This window comes from Opisthorchis viverrini (assembly GCF_000715545.1).
Source record: "Opisthorchis viverrini unplaced genomic scaffold opera_v5_393, whole genome shotgun sequence".
NCBI lineage: Eukaryota > Metazoa > Platyhelminthes > Trematoda > Opisthorchiida > Opisthorchiidae > Opisthorchis > Opisthorchis viverrini.
The window spans coordinates 149,704-168,432 of NW_008752053.1; the positions used below are offsets into that span (position 1 = coordinate 149,704).

Sequence of the window (18,729 nt, forward strand, 5' to 3'; positions counted from 1 at the left end):
CACCAGCTCCTCCACACTCAACTGGCCAGTTGCTCGTGCCAACCGCAACTGGGCACCAAGCGCGGGCTGCACACCTTCGACGAACTGATCCGACAGCAACTGGTGTCGCGACACTCCGTCCAGCGTCGGCAAAGCGCGATCCAACAACTGCTGCAGGCCGGCGAAGAACACGGTCGGGTCAGATTCGGGTGCCATTCTGGCCGTCTTGAACCGCCCCATAGCCTCCTGGCGGTCGGCCGGCGTGTCGAACTCCGCTCCAAGGACTTCCTTCGCGGCGGCCCAGTCATTCTTCCGAGGGCCTCTTCTGGCCGCATCCAGGGGCGCCTTCGCCCGGCCCATGAGGAGGGTCTTCAGCGCTGCCAGCTTACCCCGGTCGGTCTCCAGCCCGGCAGCCTCCGCCGGGATTGGTTCTGCATTTTGTAACCTGTGGTTTCTAGAGCTATTGTGAGTCATGCCCAGTGGTGGTCTCCCACGTGAGCTGCTTCTGTACGCCACCGTCGACTGGATTCGGTGACCAGATGGACGAAACCAGATGTTGACCTATTGCAGATGTAGGAGATTCAGTCGAGATCCAGCAAATTGTACTACTATACAACGTTCCTTATAAATGGTGTCTGTTTTCTGTTCTCTTTGTAGGTGCATAGATGCCCATCATCACGTATGGGCCACCAGCACGTATATCAACACACACGTAACACTACTGAACGCACAACCACTAACCCACCGCTACGCACAACTACGCACTGATGATGTCACCTCGATTGGTGATGAAACGTTTGCAACCAAATTGCCCAGCTCAGCGAACACATCTACGCTACCTGGGCTACCGATATTCTCCTCCGCAGAAAACGGGGAAAGTATCTTTGACCATGAAAGTTTGCCGAAAATCCTTTTTAGAAAAGACGCCATGCTACTCAAAAAACTTTTTCAGGCTGTGCTTCACCAACTGAGGCGTATGACAGTAGGAATTGTTACAGATCGTCATATCTCTCTTACATGAAACCAACTCATCACTGTTGGCACACCAACATCAGCTGGCCTATAACTGTGTGCGTCCATATTCTTCCTGCCATAAAAGATGAATGGGCAATATAGAGTCATTCTCACATTCACTAAGGACGATCAATAAGACTTTTAGTGAATGGGGTGGGAAGCCATATTGTCTCCCTTCGGTGGAATGGTTTAACTGGCCAACCAACAAGGGTGAAATGTGGAATAAATTTACTCAACATTCAGTGACTACATTTGAGTGAAGTCAACGCCACGGGACACATGAGTGAGTAACTTGTTGTTCGTATTTTGTTTCCTTTTACAAGTAAAAAATGCTAGTTGGATATGCTTTTATTGTGACTAGATTTTGTTTCTCTCAGACAGCAATTTTATGGTCATAGGTTCCATCTCACTGCTGGCTTTCTGGTTTCTGTATCTGCCAAAGTGCCTTAGGATAGTTATGAGATCACTCTCAATATATTGCCTATTCTTTAGGGTTACAGAAGGGAATAAACAGGATGCATCATGTAGTTTACTGTCACATTCTTTGAAAGTACGACGATAGATGACTTGAAGTGCATTTGATTTTTTGTAACGTTTCAGAATGGTTGATACTGACCATAGAAAGGCAGGTTTGATATTGTAAGTTCTAGTAGGAAAAATTCGACCGTCCTTCAGACGAGTGCCTTAACGAATTCCTACTCATTGTACCAAATTGGCTTTCAGTAAAATTTGACGCAGTCCCGGTTGGCAAATTACAGAGGTGGAATATAGGTTTTTTCTGATTTTCTTCGTACCGCTTCCATTATTTCTTCCTTTCTGGTGCGTAAGAACAATGAACTGGAGCAGTTACACCTAAATTTACCGAGCTATCTTAGATGACGCTTTAAAATGTTCGTGTTCTTGTGCGTTACAAGCCTCCAGACATAGAGAAATTATAGCCGCTACTAACTTCCAGCTATCCAGCATAGATATATATGTGGGTTACAAAGTAGTTCTTCACAAACCACGGTAATTCAGTTTCCAGAGGGTTGAGCACGCCCCCATCATATTATCTACATCGGCCACGTACTCTGACTCTCAGAACTTTTGTTGTCGCAGTCTGTTGCCGCCTTCTGAAGAAGGCCACTCACAGCCAAACTAAATAGGAATGAGTATATGGAGTACGTTATTTCACCCCGCAAGAGACAATAAGGATGTTGAGCGCTCTCTGTAAGCCATAACTCTGGTCGGCGATACATACACCCTCCAGGGTAGTAAATGTATTTCGGGTAGTTTGGGATCCAGTACGTTGTCCCATAAAATGGACACATCTAGTGAGCTGAGGGGAGTTCCAATGTTCAGAAATATAATGGCCTTCTACTAGTTGGCGTAGTTTGACGAGTTGTCCCACGCTTCCCAGATAGACCCGACTCACTGTCCTCCGTCTGGGTCATCACATTCGAAGATCTGTAAACAAAGACGAAATTCATAGTATGAGACACAAACGATAGCCACACAAATCTCTGAGTGTGATATTTTAGCCTTTTCCCTCATTGTGACCGGTATTTCGCGGCCCTCTTATTTCGTGAAATACTAGTGTTTGATCGCCTTCTTGAGCAGTACTTAAGGATACTTGCATTGGACATCAGGGGGAGTGCAAATAAAAAAGGCAGGCTATACAATGTGTATTAAATTTGCGCGCCATCCGCCCCACTAATATAAAATCATTTACCACCGGTGTCATGAACTATAATACTGACGAGGCATGCGAAATGTCTTCAGTCGTGTCGAGGCTGGAGTTTATTACGGAACTTGTGGAACTACTTTGCAGTGTTCGTTCGTAATTGTGTAATAGTCAATGAATATCCACGAAAGTGCAGGAAGAGGCCTAAGAATGTTCTGTTGTTAAAAAAACTACATGTATATGAGATGGTTAACTTCCTGACCAATAGCTTGTAACTGCCTATTTGGCGTTTGCTAATAAACAACTTTGCAGAGAAAGGTGTCCTTTCTTTCACCAGTAGCTCTTAAGGAATTAATTTGTGTAGCGGATCGGATAATAGCGCCAACTCCATTTCAACAGCATATTCCATCTTGTATATTCCCCTGTCTAACTCGGGATCTGTCACGGTCTTTTGCCCCAAAGAAAGCCCCGAGCAGAATTGACTGTTGATAATCAGAAGTTTCAGTATGTAACCGGTCGTTGGGTGAAGCCACGTGTATCCAAGTTAGCTGAAAACAAGGTATTCCTATACAAACCTCACACGCTTCAAATTAGGACAGCAGGGGTGATAGAAAACTTGACCTTGATAGCTATTCCTTTTCACATTTCCTTTTTTCGGAACTTCGTTATGTTCTTCCTAATCGGGCCGTAAAAAGGAAGCGATGACGGACTAGTGCATGATTGCAACCAAGGCAGCAACAGTTTTGTATGCTACACCACCATTCGTAACTAAATGATATGCAGTCAGTTCGAGCCAAGAACCTAGCTGACGAGAATGCACTTACTCGGGCGACACGCGCTTATATTGTCAGGCAGTTATGCTGCTCAGCTGTAGTTGGCTCGTTGAAAAATCAGAGATAGCCATTTTGAGGTAGCTTTTTCTCAGCCAGGTTAAAGTTTGCGAAAAGAACAACGATTAGTTTATTCTGGGAAGCACCGCAGCTTTATGACATAAATAATTTGACCGAGAACAGGTACGCATACATGTGAATCTGTTATCTGTCTTTAGAATGATTTGCAAACAGTTTCCAAATCCTTAGAAATAGGCCTAGTGAGATAATCTAACTCACAATGCAACAAACGCATGGAGCCTACAGTCCACCATAAGCCAATGGCCTGAAGTGCAATGCACCCTACGGTCAGGCCGTTCGCTGCCAACCGGAATCCATTCCATTCGGCCTCGGGTCCTGTCCCACTAATATCGGTTCTACAATTGCGTCCAGCCGCCAGGTAAAAGCCAACCCATATGCCAGTCCCAACATAGGCATTGTGGAAATCGGTGACAACATAGTAAAACATCCCATCCCAGAGCAACAGTATCTGATCATTCGATAAGTCCAAAGCGATGATGATGTTCCCACATACTTTCATAGATTTGCAACCTACTCTGAATGGAAGCTTTGTTCAATAGATACACACACTCGCTTTGTAACGGCACTATGACTTCAGTGGGTGTTTACGGCATTCTTTTAGTTATCGAATGAACATATGGGAACCGGTCCCACCAACCGCCTGTCCATAGCCGCTGATTAATGGCTAACCTCAAGCAGGGGTCGTCGCCATATTCATGAGTCTAGGAAGCAGCCCCAGGCATAGGGCTTCATCCCATCCCTTTATCTTTTCGTCCGCCCCGATGTTAGAAACCTTCCTGCCTATGACGCGTCGAATAACCCGAGGATTTGACGACGGGTTTTGGACCTTTGGTTCTTACACTAGTATGGAACTGACCGAAGTGCTTGAATTCGTTGGTCGAACACTTGGATCTATAAAGAAAGATCACTCTCCAGAAAATGTATTTTTATTTGACTCTTCAGAATATTTCTCAGTAAAGTCCTTTCCTGAACAGACTAGTCTTGGCTCCCCTGTTGAAGCGGTATACTTCAAAAGTTCAGGGGAAATAACGTCATCAATCTTGTTCGCTGTTATGCAAAGAAGTCAAACTGCCACAGAAAATGCCTTGTGGTTAGGACTTTTTTTGCTTACCCTTAGGTACAATGTGATAAAAGCCAATGCACATCTGTATCCGACCCGTCTCGTAAAATGCCTCGGCAGGTTGGCATGGAATTTGCTTACCCCACGAGACCACATACAAAGCAGTACCCTCTTCAATGAAATCTGTTCATCAGTAAAATATTTCTCGTCCAATGCTGCTCAAAACATCGTATCGTTAGAATGAAATGTATCCTGATGCCTTCAAAACCCAGGTGTTTTTTAGTGAAGTTTGGACTCGTTCAATGGGACGCAATGCGCCTCCGTTGTTTACGTTAGACTAGTAGCATTTACGGAAAGTTGATTTACATTGAGTCCTTTTCTTTGAAGCCAATAGTGTCCACTTGCCATAGGTCTTCATCAACTAACAGTACCCAAGATAAAGAGATTTTCATTGTCCGGAATAGTACACTTTTCAAAAGCTTCATAAGCTGTCCTTCCCAATTTTGTGCGCCGTACACACAGTGCCGAGTGCTCCAAAACTTATCCGTAACTTCCTATACTGACTCGTCCAGCGTCTGCCACAATCTTTCGAATGCTTCGTCAGCCCCAAATTACGTTGCTTTCATCATATTTACCATTGCTTTGTGAGTTCCCGGATCATGCAGTATAATTCTGGCTGTACCGATGACGTAGATGTTCCCAAAGTCAATCTTCATATTGTTGGTTCCGCGGGATTTCTCCAAATGACCGAAAAGTGTTGGTTGCGCTCAATGACTTGAGCATTCAGCATTCCACTGGCTGGGTGTTTTCACACTGACGGAGACTATTCAGCCTCCAGGCTTTATCTGGTCTTTTGTATAAAATATCCCCTTGTGCTTTTCATGTAAAGTATGAAGTGTATTTTGAGGATGCACATGTAACGGATACTTTGAAACATCTAGTCGCAGGAAGAGATTAGTATCGTACCTATGCGGTCATATCTAGTGACTACCCAATTGTGTTCTGGTCAGTGCAGTGAACCGTGGGAGAACCTAGGGGTGTACTTGTCTTATAGGAACAGCAGCATGACAAGGCTAAGTTGAAGAGTGAGAAATATGGTGATCTGACAGATGTAAGGAAAGCACTGTGCAAATTTTTTGACGGCACGCAGCTCCACTCTCGGAATTCTAGAGTAGATACATCAACCATCTTAAGCTATTTGCAACGTTGCTTCACGACAAAAGTGGTACTGGAACACATTCCCAATAAAGTTCGTTGCTAAAACTTTCCCATTGTAGTCAGTTATTAAAAGGTGACTCGGGATGAATAATACGCCAATCATATTGAAAGGAACACTTCCCAGTTAAACGTATTTTGTACTTATGTCCTAGTTGATAGACTGGGTCATCGCCCCAATCAACTTTGGCGCTAATCTGTTCATCTGAACCTGGTTTCTGTCCATTTGTGAATCCTTTCGCATCGCAACATTTGTGGCGTAACCTAGATAACTGACAGGGGGAGAGTACCATTGTCAGAAACATGTTACAATTTCCAAATAAAAACCATTGTATCTCGTCGGAAAATGGCAAATATTGCCAGGCTTGAATGGACTTTAGGATTTTCAAATACCTGTATGTTTCTAAGTAGTAGCAGCACATGTTTCTGAATAGACCCGATGTGCGTGTTGCAAGTGAATTTGCAATGCCAAAAAATGATAAAGCCGAAAAAATCCGTCCGTGCACACACTGTCCAGGCAAGAGTCATTCAGTCATGTCAGCCTAACACAGATAAAATTTGTGGCAAAATTATGGGCTGGTACACGTTTTACGCATCATATGCACCGTTATTTGGCGCAACTTGACGGATTTTAGTCAGCAGATTTTAACCGTCATCAGAACATGACCCTATAGTTATTACTTGAGCGGACTGGCAGGAAAACACCAACAGCGTACGGTAATTGCCGGACTGTGTAGAGGAATTTTTCGGTTCACAGAGTTTTCACTGATACACCACCAGAAGGGCATTCTGAGGGAATGCAAAGACCGCGGAATAATTGTGAATTGGACAGGGCTCACGTTAAGTCTGAAACATATCCTGGTACGTGGGTCAAATACGTTCCTCATCGGCGCACCGCTTAAAAATAAGTTTTATTCGATAGGTTTTAGGCAGAAGTGTATCCTCAGCCTCTACAATGAGCGACTGAGCGACGCCTAGTCAAGATTCAGCTCTTTCCCAGCACCAGGAAATAGAACTGTCTGACGCGAATTCCTGATCCCAACCCGACTGAGGGTCGATGTTGTGCACGTGTACGCTGGGAGAACACAGATGCCAACTCTGAGGGTTCGTAACCGTTTTCAATCGCTAATTAAAATGCATCAGTTAAAATGTCATGTTGACCGATCTCAGTGAGGTAACATTGTTAATCAGGGGTTTTAACGCTCGCCAGCTAACACGGTACCACTACTTCCGTTTGACGTTAATTATTCTCAATTCTACGCTAGCTTCTTCGAGACAAATTATTCAAAAGTACGTGTTTGATATTTGATGGTATTTGATCAACCCCTTATCAGAATTCGTACCATTAACCCCATTACTAATGGAGGTCTATATTCTAAACCATGGAGGGCAGGCGATAATTTTTACATAGGCGTATAAGCCGCTAAACCAATCCAAGTTGTTGATTAGATTGTTGATAGTTGCCAGTGCACTGCTCAAGTGTGATTTGTTGCCTCACTCTGTACTCATGATGTATAAGAGGTAACGAAGTATACTTGATATGGTTTGGAGAACCAACGAGCTTTTTAAATAAAAAAGCACTTGATTTCTTTAAGTGAGTTACATCCGTAAAATAACCTGGACAGATGACACATTCTGAATGACTACCGTTACGTTTGGCCGGAATATACGGAGGAAGTCCCGTAGATTACTTTAATCTGATCACTACACCTCAGGTTTCAGTTAAAAACATGCGAGGAAAAAGACATTCTCCAACATCCCATATTATTTTTAAAATGAGTACTGGGTATGAAAAACATCTTTTTGTGGAGAATGACAAGATGGTAAAAACTCTTTTTCGCTTGGGTGCAATTCGTCACCCTGTGTTAACATAATCGCATCTGATATCTGAATTCCGTTTCAGGTCACTCCGACTGAAAAGAGGGTGGCTGTACCGTCTACTTTTGTGGGAAAGCTATTACTAAATTTTAGTCCGTATACTCTTTGTAAAGACTACAATAATAGATGTGAAGATTATCATTTATACATACAGACTTATCAAAATCAGAGACTAATAGAAATTTTCTACATACTCTTTCCAGAAAAATTAGAACAGACCGCTCTTTTGGTCTTGCTATGTGGCCTTGTAGTTTCAGTGATGTTCGTTTCTGGCGCCATGAATAAAGCCAGCTGACGAACGCAGCTAGCACCTTGATTATCCTCGAATCGGCTTCATCTTCCACAGTACTAAGACATTTGAATCTATCTACAAACTTAAACTTTCATTCCAAAGTTTCAGAGAAGTAAAAGAGAATGGAAAGCTTGAAGTGAAACTTTACACAGTAAATGTAAAAAGCGCATGTCAAAGCATGGAACAACCTACGATGTTCTGGTTAAAGTATTTTGCGCGGACTGATAATCGTCAAAAAGTCACTCCGCTCGCATAATACGAATTCATTAATCTCGCTCCAGACAAGATTCCGATACATAGGTTAACAGTTCCTTAGAGTATGCACTCCATGACAACGTCAGTGACAAAAGTGAACAAAAGAGAGAGGGAACAACCCTGAGGAATTCCACTAGTACTCAGGAATCTTATGGACAGCTCATTGTATGGCCCGAGTTATGACTTTTCTTACGGGATGAAATTTTTAAGCCAGGAAACACAAGACAAAATCGTGTAATAATCTGGATAGCTGTCGCAGCATTTGGTGAATGTGCCCAAACATGATTTCTTGCTCCAAGTTTAGAAACGCGGTTGTCTGCTGTGCCAAGATCACTAAAGGTTCTCACTACAGTAAAGCGAAAAAGCAGACCGTTTTGTCGAAATCCTGTAAAACGTCGCCACGTGGTCTGAAAAGTGAGTAGTGTAGCTTTCACGGTTTATCACCTGAGAGGAGGCGCTGATGGGGTGTAGGTATTTATAACGGAAAATAACTATGCCTCTTGATGTGACTGCAGTTGCCGTAGGAGAAGGTCCACGAGCAAATATCAACAATGTGGTGAAAATGTTCGCCCGGATCTTAATATCAAGTTCTGATTAACGTGTACATGATGACCGACAAGCTTGGCAAGTTTGCGTCGCATCTGTTACTGATGACTATGAGATGATGCTGACTATCAGATAACAGATAGCGCCCTGAAATTTCACGGAAGCAACACATCGGAATGGAATAAGTGCACCGCAACTCTCACAATGATCAAAAGATCAGTCACTGAGTGGCTTACGCAACAAAGAGGTAAAATACAGCTTAGTTTTTTCTGGTAAATGGTTTCGAGGGACTTTGCGAAATTCATTCTGCTTAACCGGTAAGTATAGGTTAGAATAGTGCCGAAAATATATTCGGTCCTACACTAGACAGAAAACAATTGAAAAACGTGTTGATTCGGTGGGCTGGCCTTGGGTGTACATGCTACTCAAGAGATTCATGTACCGGCATATTTTATTCAGATGGTCTGTACTTGATACAGGAAACTTTTTTCACGCATTAAGTCCACTCAACAGTGATTGACATAGCGATATTGACTTTTTATGCCTACTGTGATGTTCACTCTCTCCGAGGTTACTGAAGAAATCCGGCATCAAAGTATGACACAGCAAGTTGGATATTCGATGGAATTCTCTTTGATCAAATATCATAAATTATGGAGACCGTACATGTCAGATGAGTCTTTCACAGTGCTCTGGGACTCTGTACGGACTTCGACCAACCCTGTGATACGACCAAAGTTGGTCTGCTTCTGTACACTGTGTTTAGGTTGGGCAAGATGCTGGGTGCATCCACTGATGGAGTCTTATTGTGGCTTATTTAGTAGGTGTGTTTAATTCACCATTTCTCGAAGTTATGAGTACTATATTTTTAATCATCTGCCTGAGAAAATTGGGCGTTTTGCAGAAGATCGCCTTCATTTTCACTGTTTACGAAAGAGTTTACCCAGTTTTCTTAGACGGACCTTGGGAGCCAGTGTCGATTAAGGCTGATTATAACAATCCTGCCGTCACTGGAACGTAAGACCACGTTCGTTAAAAACAACAAATGAACAAATCTCCAGTGCACTCATCGCAAACTCATTTGATAACTTGGTGTTAAAAGTGAGGAACTAAAAATGAACTATTGAAGAGAAAGTTCTCTGGCATGAGGCTCTCATATGTAGTGTGAGTGTAAAGCTTGAGCTACGGTGTAATGATGAATTTTGTTTTTTTTTCATCTAGTTCAGTCAGCTTCGGAGTCGTGAGATGGCCACCGGATATAAGAAACTTATGCTATTCGAAATTGCCAACCAAACCTTGAGGCATGCGGTATGTTCTTGTGATTTTTCGATGATGTAGTATTGAACCACCAAGTATACATTTTTTGATCACACGTGGTGTTCCGCCTATCATGTTGCGGTGTATAAATCGTTATTTTCACCGGTTTGGAAAACATTATTTCTGTTCCCTTGGAAACGACGCTCGTACGGATCCGAACAGCTTTAAAACGTTTTCCGCTTTCCTCTTGTCATAGATAGTCATCATTAGCAACAACACTAGATGAGGATACCACTGCTACACAACCATGTCATTTTGTTTGAACAAAGATTTACAATGGACAGAAATAAATGGGACAGGGAGCGAGACCTAAGACTAGTCTTCCATAGACATCCGAAGCGCCTATACCTCCAACACTCAGTCAGATGTTCTGGATGGAAACTGTCAGCAGGTACGCCACTAATATCGGTTGACAACCATATCGTTCAGTGCATCCAGCCGATCACACCCGACTCTTCGTAACACCTTTCGTTTACTCTCCCATATCAAATTCTGTCCAGATCGGAGTTTCTGCCACTGAAGTAGACATGGAAAACAGCACTCATCTCGACAGGCGGTAACTCGGCATGCGTACCACATGATGCAGCCACACTAGCCTGTACTCTTCGAGACAAGTACACTCCGCTTTACCAAAGCCCGCCTCCTGTTCACCTCATTACGAGTTTACTTATAATCCTGACACATCGGTGGTCAAGCACGTGAAGATGTAACATATTCTCCGCCTGAAGTACCCAGGTCTCGCAGCTCATACTGTAGTCTGATAGGCGCGTCCTTCGAGACCCTTTTTGACACCACGGATGGTACGTATTAGTAAAAATAACCTTTGTTATTCGTGCATTCACTTCGCCTGCCACATTACTAAAAGAGGTAATACGTCTAAGACACTATAGTGTTCCTCAACCTCCAGCGTCACTCCTTGAATTCTTAGAGGCACGTTCAAGGACTGTACTTCCTGTATCACGACTTTGTCGGCGTGAGTTACATGCTGAAGGACTGGATGACCTTGGCCAGCTTTTCTAGTAATGGTTGTGCGTCCTGCTCTATTTGAGTTACATCTGAAGGACTGGATGACCTTGGCCAGCTTTTCTAGTAATGGTTGTGCGTCCTGCTCTATTTTTTTTCAAAAATGAGAACAACGTTGTCTACATTTCCCAGGTCAACAAGGCCCCTGTTAGAGAGACCTGAACAAAGAGGTTTTGTTTTGGAAGCCCTTCAGTGTTCGCCTCATTGTCCCATCAATAATAAAATTAGAAGGAAATGGATAAATAGGGCATCGTTGTCGAACATCACTTCTTGGAGGAAGGCTTTTGTAGTGCTCCCCACACGTTCTCAAGCGCCTACAATTATAGGAATACAAACAACACATGCCGTTGATTCAGAAACCGATAACAATGTAGCTGGGGATTAACTGACAAAGAGTACTCATGACTAATTTGAGGATCAAATATGTCTGATGTTGGCACGTGGTCGACTGAGTTTTTGCTATTGCACAGTGTTCCTTAACTGTTCAGCTGACCGCCCTTTTGGGTCAGTGTGTGCAATGCCACCATCCAATAATGCCAGAAGATTCAAAATGAAGCGGGCTGTCTTATAAAGTGAAAAAATATCATTCAGCAAGTGATTTCTGAGTGGGATTTTGCCTAATCTAGATCGCTTGCCTTGAGAGTAGGGCGCGGCCAGAAACAAGGATTCGATTCTCAGTTACTCCTGATGGTCTCTTCTGATAGTTTTGTGCAATGACAATCATGTATTGTCGTAGATAGCCTGAGGAAGCTAACACCGAAGTCGTCTACTTATCTATCTAAAAGAACAGGCAGAAAAAGAGTAAGCAAACTAAAAAAAACCTATAGCTAAACGCATGTGATCTGACGGCAGTGCATATCCGCTAGTGACCTATGACTTTAGGTTCGCCGTGTTAGCTTGTACGCCCTCAAGAAATGTAGTCTGCGGATCTCTTACAGCAAGCAAAGATGCAAGTGTACCACATGGATAACACAGTAGCAATTGCATAAAGGACTCGTGTTTTGATAGGCGGATTAGACACGTTAATTGATAGCGGAACCCATATTACCACTCGCTGTACTCTTTTCGTAGTACTCCTCTCTGTCGCCAAACAATAATCATCTAATCAGCCTTCAGAAGTGTCAGTTTAGAGACATTTTTTAACTACTCCACAAATTTTGCAATTTAAAAATTCATTAGAATCCCCGTAGAACTCTTCATGAATCGCCAAATTTTTTTGGAGGGACCCCAAACTGTCTCGATGGGGATCAAAAAGTACTCTGATGGAAAGTTAACGTGTGCTCTGTCCGGGAAGTTATGGATGCGTGTATCCCTCTGGAGGTTTCAGATTGAGTTGAGACACTTGAGGGCGCACCCTGAAATACTGCACGAAAATTCCTATGACTTCCTGAAGAACCCCTTCTCTGTCTTAACTGCCACAAATATGGTTGTATTGATGAGGCCATTGTATATTTTCAAGATGACTATGTCAGAAAGGAATTCAAAGTGGCCTGACGGATCCATTGAGTGCTGCACAACCAAACATTAGTTTTCGGAATGTCAGGTACCAAGTGCCTTCACGTCATGCTACAACAATAACACCTTAGAAACACCGGTGACAGTCTCAAATCCTCCACTTACGGAGACCAAGTCATCGAATCACATGATTAGTTCAGTTTACCAGTTATAAACCATGTACCATAGGCACAATGGTTCCAGCCGCTACAGTTTCGATCACCGGAAAGAGTCAGAGCATGGGGCATACAGCCAAGCCTTGGGGGCGATGGCATGTTCATTCGGTTCGGGAATTGGATGGCTACGCAGCAATGGTGATAGATTCCATGCAACAGTGCCACTAACTGGCCAACTAGGCAATTTCTTCCACTATCATTAACCAATGGAGAGCTGAGTCCCGGGGTTCCCATTCAGGGTGGGGGCGGCAGTTGTCGACCGGTCTAAGCTCCATCCAACTGGTGTTCCATTTTTTGTTCCGAATCTTTTGCAGTATGGTTGTCGGACTACTCATCAGGAGTCGAAGCTCCATCCGACTGGTGTTCCGTTTTTTGTTCCGAATCTTCTGCAGTATGGTTGTCGGACTACTCATCAGGAACTCGCCGTCCTATTTGAAGAGTGCGGCGTGCAGACAATCTGGGTTAGGTGCCTTATCGCGTTGAGGGAGTGAATTGGGGTTCCGTCTTTTTGCACAGCTTATCTTCTTTTGACCGGTGGATCGACTCAGCTAAAATGGGGTGCGGCTACTGCACGCAGCGAACGCCTTCTCCATCTTCTGGGCTTCAAAATCCACTAGGTTTCTTTGTCATTATTCAAGCTACTGATCATCTGGTGTTTGAGGAGTCTACATCCACCATCACGACCGCTAGTTGCTGGTATGGCCTTCCCAACTGCAATAAGATTTGCTTATCTCGACGGTATCCAGTGTTCATTTATTAGACTCAGATGGCTTGAACAAACCATTCTGAAAGCTGAGAGTAGAGCTTCTTCGATTCGCTTTCATTCAACCTCCAACTAATCTTCGTCATCTGTATGACTGTGCGTTTTCAGTAGCTTTCTCGCCAGATCAGCTCGATACTTTTGAGCTACCGAAACTTGTCGAAGTTAATAAGTAGAGGAGCTCTGCTTTGGAACGCGCAATGCCAACGGAAAGATGAGTAATACCCGGGACTACACAATGGTGTGATCAGAGTCAAGTTGCGCACTCCATAATGAACGAAAATCCTCAATTGAGGCTCTCCACCAGTAACTGATAGTCACATGATCTGCTTGAGTCCATGGCTGTCTTGAGGTTGGTGGCCTCCAAATAACTCGAAGTGAGTGTCCATTTTGGAAGTTCGTACTTGTCAGGAACAAACAATGATCGGTATACAACTAGAGCAGTCGCTTTCTATCATCCGTAGGCTGTGCATCAACTCAAAATCAACCACCTAATTGTTTCTTCCATACCTAGTCATCCAACTTGGGCATTCATGTCGCTCACCAGGATTTTGTCTGTTTTTCTTGCCGATTGAAGCAGTCATGATAAAGTTGTTACAAACCGTCCTTCTCAGTCTCATAGCTGCAGTCTGTCTGGAAGTGTGCTGATACGAAAAATGAACATCATTTTTTGAATCGACCTGCACTGATGTTAATCGAGCCAGACAAGCACACAGCACAAAGACAACTGTTGGTTGATCAGATTATAATTGGTCTATTTGCCGAGCTTGGCGAACAGATCAACTACAATCTGATCAACCAACAGTAAATAAACCCGAGCTACGGGGATTTCGACAGATCCACAACAAAGACTACTGTTTACTGGGATCCAGTTCAGTAGGACAGTTTCAACCTTGGGGTTGAAACTCCCACACCGTAGAGCCATGGATTCAGAATCACCGGGCACCCGAGGAGGGAAATATGGAACATCCCAGTTCGTCCTAAATAGCTTGAGGTGCAAAACCTAAGCGGGGTCTTGTACGCGTATTTCGGAAAGACAACACATTGTCAGACGGGCAATTAATGCCTGTTGCCCAATTTGACAAAGGGTACGGATATTGAAGGCCGCGACGTGGATTAGATCTCTTGTAGGTGATTATTTCCGTCTACTTTTGGGGATAGTTTAGACGCAGAACGGTGGATAGGGAACTGGCAGATGGGTTGATCGCACTGCATCGTTCCATTGGCGGCGGTGTGGAGTAGTCCGGTGGGCGAGGAGCTGCAGGAGCGAACGATACATCCGGGTTACCAAAGCCGAAGAAGAACGTTTCGTCGAAGTACCCCACTTTGAGCTTTTGACTAAAAATTAGGCGATCGGATTGTGGTTTTTAGGGCTGATTTCTACTAAGCCATCCTTCCTCGGAGGAAATCGGCATCACTGCCTCCATAAATAGGGACACACTGGTCGTCTGGACGAAACGCCTTACTGCCTTCGCACTCCTATTGCACAGGATACTACGTATTTACCTCCAGACCGCCTCATAATAAATTTTCTTGCATTACAGGGACTCACGGTTCTTTGTCGGGCTGCTCACCGTTGGTATGGCTGACCGTTTAGAAAATGATTTCCAGTCAGTGGTGTCATGGCAGCACAGAAGCCTAAAACCAAAAGCTGACGGCTCTAGGTCGGTAATAAGGCCAGTACTGTAGCCTAATACACACGATCCTCGAGAACGAATCACATAACTTCTTGGCGAATTTGAGACGCACGCAGTGACTTCATCAGGCACACATCCATCGGATCCTTCTTGAGTGGCATTGGGCATGTTGAAAGACTGTAAATCTGAACACGCGAGGTGCATGCTAAAATGGTATAATAATGGTTGTTCTATTCAGTAGTGATTCCGCTTTCCATTTGCCCACAGAGACTACGTATGCATATTTCAGAACGAAAAGGTTCTAGCTTATCAGTGACGACTTGAGCACCAGAGTTTCGAGGGCCTTCTAGCATGCAACTCATTATTTTATCAAGCAAGGAACAAAAAAATTAGTGGTCTATTTCCACCATGATCAGAGGTAGAAGTGCGCAATGCTATCCGACTTCGAGCTCAACATTCAAGTAACAGTTTTCAGATATTCATTTACGGCTTGCACTCCTACCGCGTAATTTTTACGACTATAGAGCAATGATCGGTCTTGAAAAGGCAAACCATTTCGTGTTTTGTCCTGACAGGGGATTACCATGTGGGTGTAGTGGTGCTCGATCGCCTAATGTTCAGGTAACCTGATAACTATATTCCGAAATTTTGGCACGTTCACAAAAGCAAACGAAAATCATTTTAATTCATGTGCGCTCGGAATACATGTGACCGAGTGGGATTGAGGTTACGAGTGTGAACTATGAGTCGGAACATCAGGTGACCGCATTCGACCTGCAGATTCCCTTGCAACACAAGGATAAACTCAAAAGTTTACACAGCATATCGTCTACTGAAGAAACCCAAACCGGGGATGCTCCAAATGTGGCAGAGCACTTTTACTATTATTTAGGTCGCCGAAAACCCGCACAGTTCAATCACCAACTAAAATGATTGTCAACGAACACGAGAGAAACTTCTTACCCGACAAATCACGGTATACTAGGGTGATTAGTGCCCGGCTCCTAGTTCACCAGACAAGGTAGACCACCAGATCATCACCAGCCTCACCCATCCAGGATACGAAATATTTGTCTTTGTACTCTTTGTACTTCTTGAGGACGACTACAAGGAGTAATCAATGGAAGCATCAGTGGCACTTCCTCAGGTCCCACCGCCACACTTGAAACTTTTCAACAAGCATAAATGCCGCCTGTAGTGTTAAATCACCTCAACATAACAGTCATTGATTTCGGGACTCGATTGTTTGTAACCCGGACAAAAAGGAAATCCCGGTACGGGAAACACGAGTCCTGACCGATAAGATATTGCTATGTAGCGGTTGTCTTGGTAAAAGGTTGCAATGTATTGACTTCGTATCGTTCGACCGTCAGTAAGGAGTGGAGGAATTCAGTCTCCGATTTTCGTGGATACTATTTTCTCACACGAGTAACCGAACATCTGTCAAACGGCAGTTCCCGAGCACTGGGTTCTCAGTCATCCGGATATTTTCGGGCCGCGTTTATTGAGGAGCCATGACAGCATTAGTCAGATCAATGCGAGTTTACACCCGTTCTGAGGAGCGTCATAAAAATAAGATAATTGTTCATCTGTAAGACTCTTTCGGTGCCTCGCTGTCATGCCGCCCAAAGGAAGCACGAGAGCTGGGATACTGTCAGGCTGCCCGAGCCTAGATAGGGAAGTCGAGGGGCGAATGTCAGGTTCGAACCACAGACCTTCCGGTCAGTAGATTCGCGCTCTAATCACTGAGTGTTGTAAGAAGTTACCATGATGAATGAGATTCCAATTAGTGAGATCAGAACCCTTAATGAAAATACCGACTGGCAGAGGCAGCATGTCACCTTCTACCACGATGAATCGATCACTAGTCCACCTAACAGCTGCATTATAGGGGTGACCAAATGAACTCCGGCCAAGACAACACGTCATCTGGCCACTTGACTTTTTCGCACCCTTATTCATGTTCGTACGATTTGTGAGAACCAGACTCATTCAACGCGCGTAACAGAAATAACAAAAATGTAATCGAAAAAAACAAGGACCAGTGCGTGATAGTCATTGTTCTCTTTAGTGTCAAGTCCTTCGCTCGGTTAATTTTTCACATCATTCTCCCTCCCACTCCGTATTTTTCAGATGCATTGCACGACGATTGAGGCTCACACATTTGGTTTTCGATTGACACGACGACGCAGCGCATACCTGATTTTGCTGGGTTGCATTCTTTTAGTCTTCTATTACATGACATGGGACGACCTGAAACCAAACTGCCAACTGCCACAATCGCTGGGAGCCGAACGCTTCCTGGTTCGACCCACTTGCACTCATGAGTACTTACGGTTGCTTCCCAATCTCTCAAGGCTCGAATGGCCTATTGCGAACTATGCACCGCAACCGCAAGGATTGAAGCTGCCCGATGGAAGGGTCTATCGAAACCCGACACCATTTGACCCTGTTATGAGCCGAGGACAACGGGCACTAAGTAAGCGACTCCTATGTGTAATCACCAACCTGTTATACGCAAACAAAATGGCCGATCGATTTTTTCTCACAGGCGCGACATTGCTTGGTTCGCTGAGACATCATGACTTCATCCCGTATGACGATGATGTGGACATACTTTTGGATGAGACAGTTAAACCTATCGTGCAGAACTTGACCGGATTTTTAGAACCAGAATATATGGTGTACTGGGGTAGTGATAGAGCGAAGTTCTTTACACGACCTGTAGCTCCACAAGAAGAACATCAAGATGTGGAACACAGCAGACATCTGTCGCAGCATCCGTGGAATTGGCCTTACGTGGATATTGGCTATTACAATGTGAACAGTACTCACGTGTATGAAGTAGCCGAATGGATGGGTAGGAAATTAGTGTGGCCCAGATCTGTTGTTTTCCCTTTGCTTTACCGTCCCTTGGGAATAAATTGGTTTCCTACCCCATACAACAGTATTGGCTTCATTCGTCAGGCGGTGGGCATCGTTGCAAACTGTACGGCATCCGGATACAGTCACTCATTCGAAGGGGGCGAAAAACCTGGCAACAGGCCATGCATCGAGTTAGCCGGCCGATATCCCTTTGTGGAACATCAAACTATGAGAGACGGACCAAGAGTAAGAATGCAGGACCAAAGATCAAAGGACAAGGTATCAACAGAACTGGTGAAATCTCAAGAAAGTTTGGTGATCCTCCAAAATCAGTCATCTACCAAGCACCTTATACATGAACTCGTCCTTTATACCCATGCCGATGTTGCCACTCTCGATACTTATGATTACGGGAAGAATGCTCGCCCATAGAAGTCAACTTCTTGCAAGAAGAAAAAGTAAACGCGTGTTTTGCATTGAAACTCGGCTAACAGAATACTTATTCTTGTGATTTCGGCTATGTGCGTGATATGCTTCCTAAGTATTCAATGAGGATTAATCCATACCAAGTAACCAAGTTAACAGTCCCGCTCTTGAAAGTTCTCCAGTTGTCGTGAAAAATTTCAGACACGCCTTTTTTTGGA

General features: G+C 44.1%; 1 protein-coding gene across 1 annotated transcript; it reads left to right on the plus strand.

Annotated features, from left to right (window-relative positions):
* Positions 1-17,458: 17,458 nt before the first annotated feature.
* On the plus strand, positions 17,459-18,517 carry T265_10679 (hypothetical protein; the record flags this gene model as incomplete). The annotated part of the gene is made up of 1 exon (XM_009177133.1): positions 17,459-18,517. The coding sequence occupies one exon, from the start codon at positions 17,459-17,461 to the stop codon at positions 18,515-18,517; it is 1,059 nt and encodes a 352-aa protein (XP_009175397.1).
* Positions 18,518-18,729: the final 212 nt, after the last annotated feature.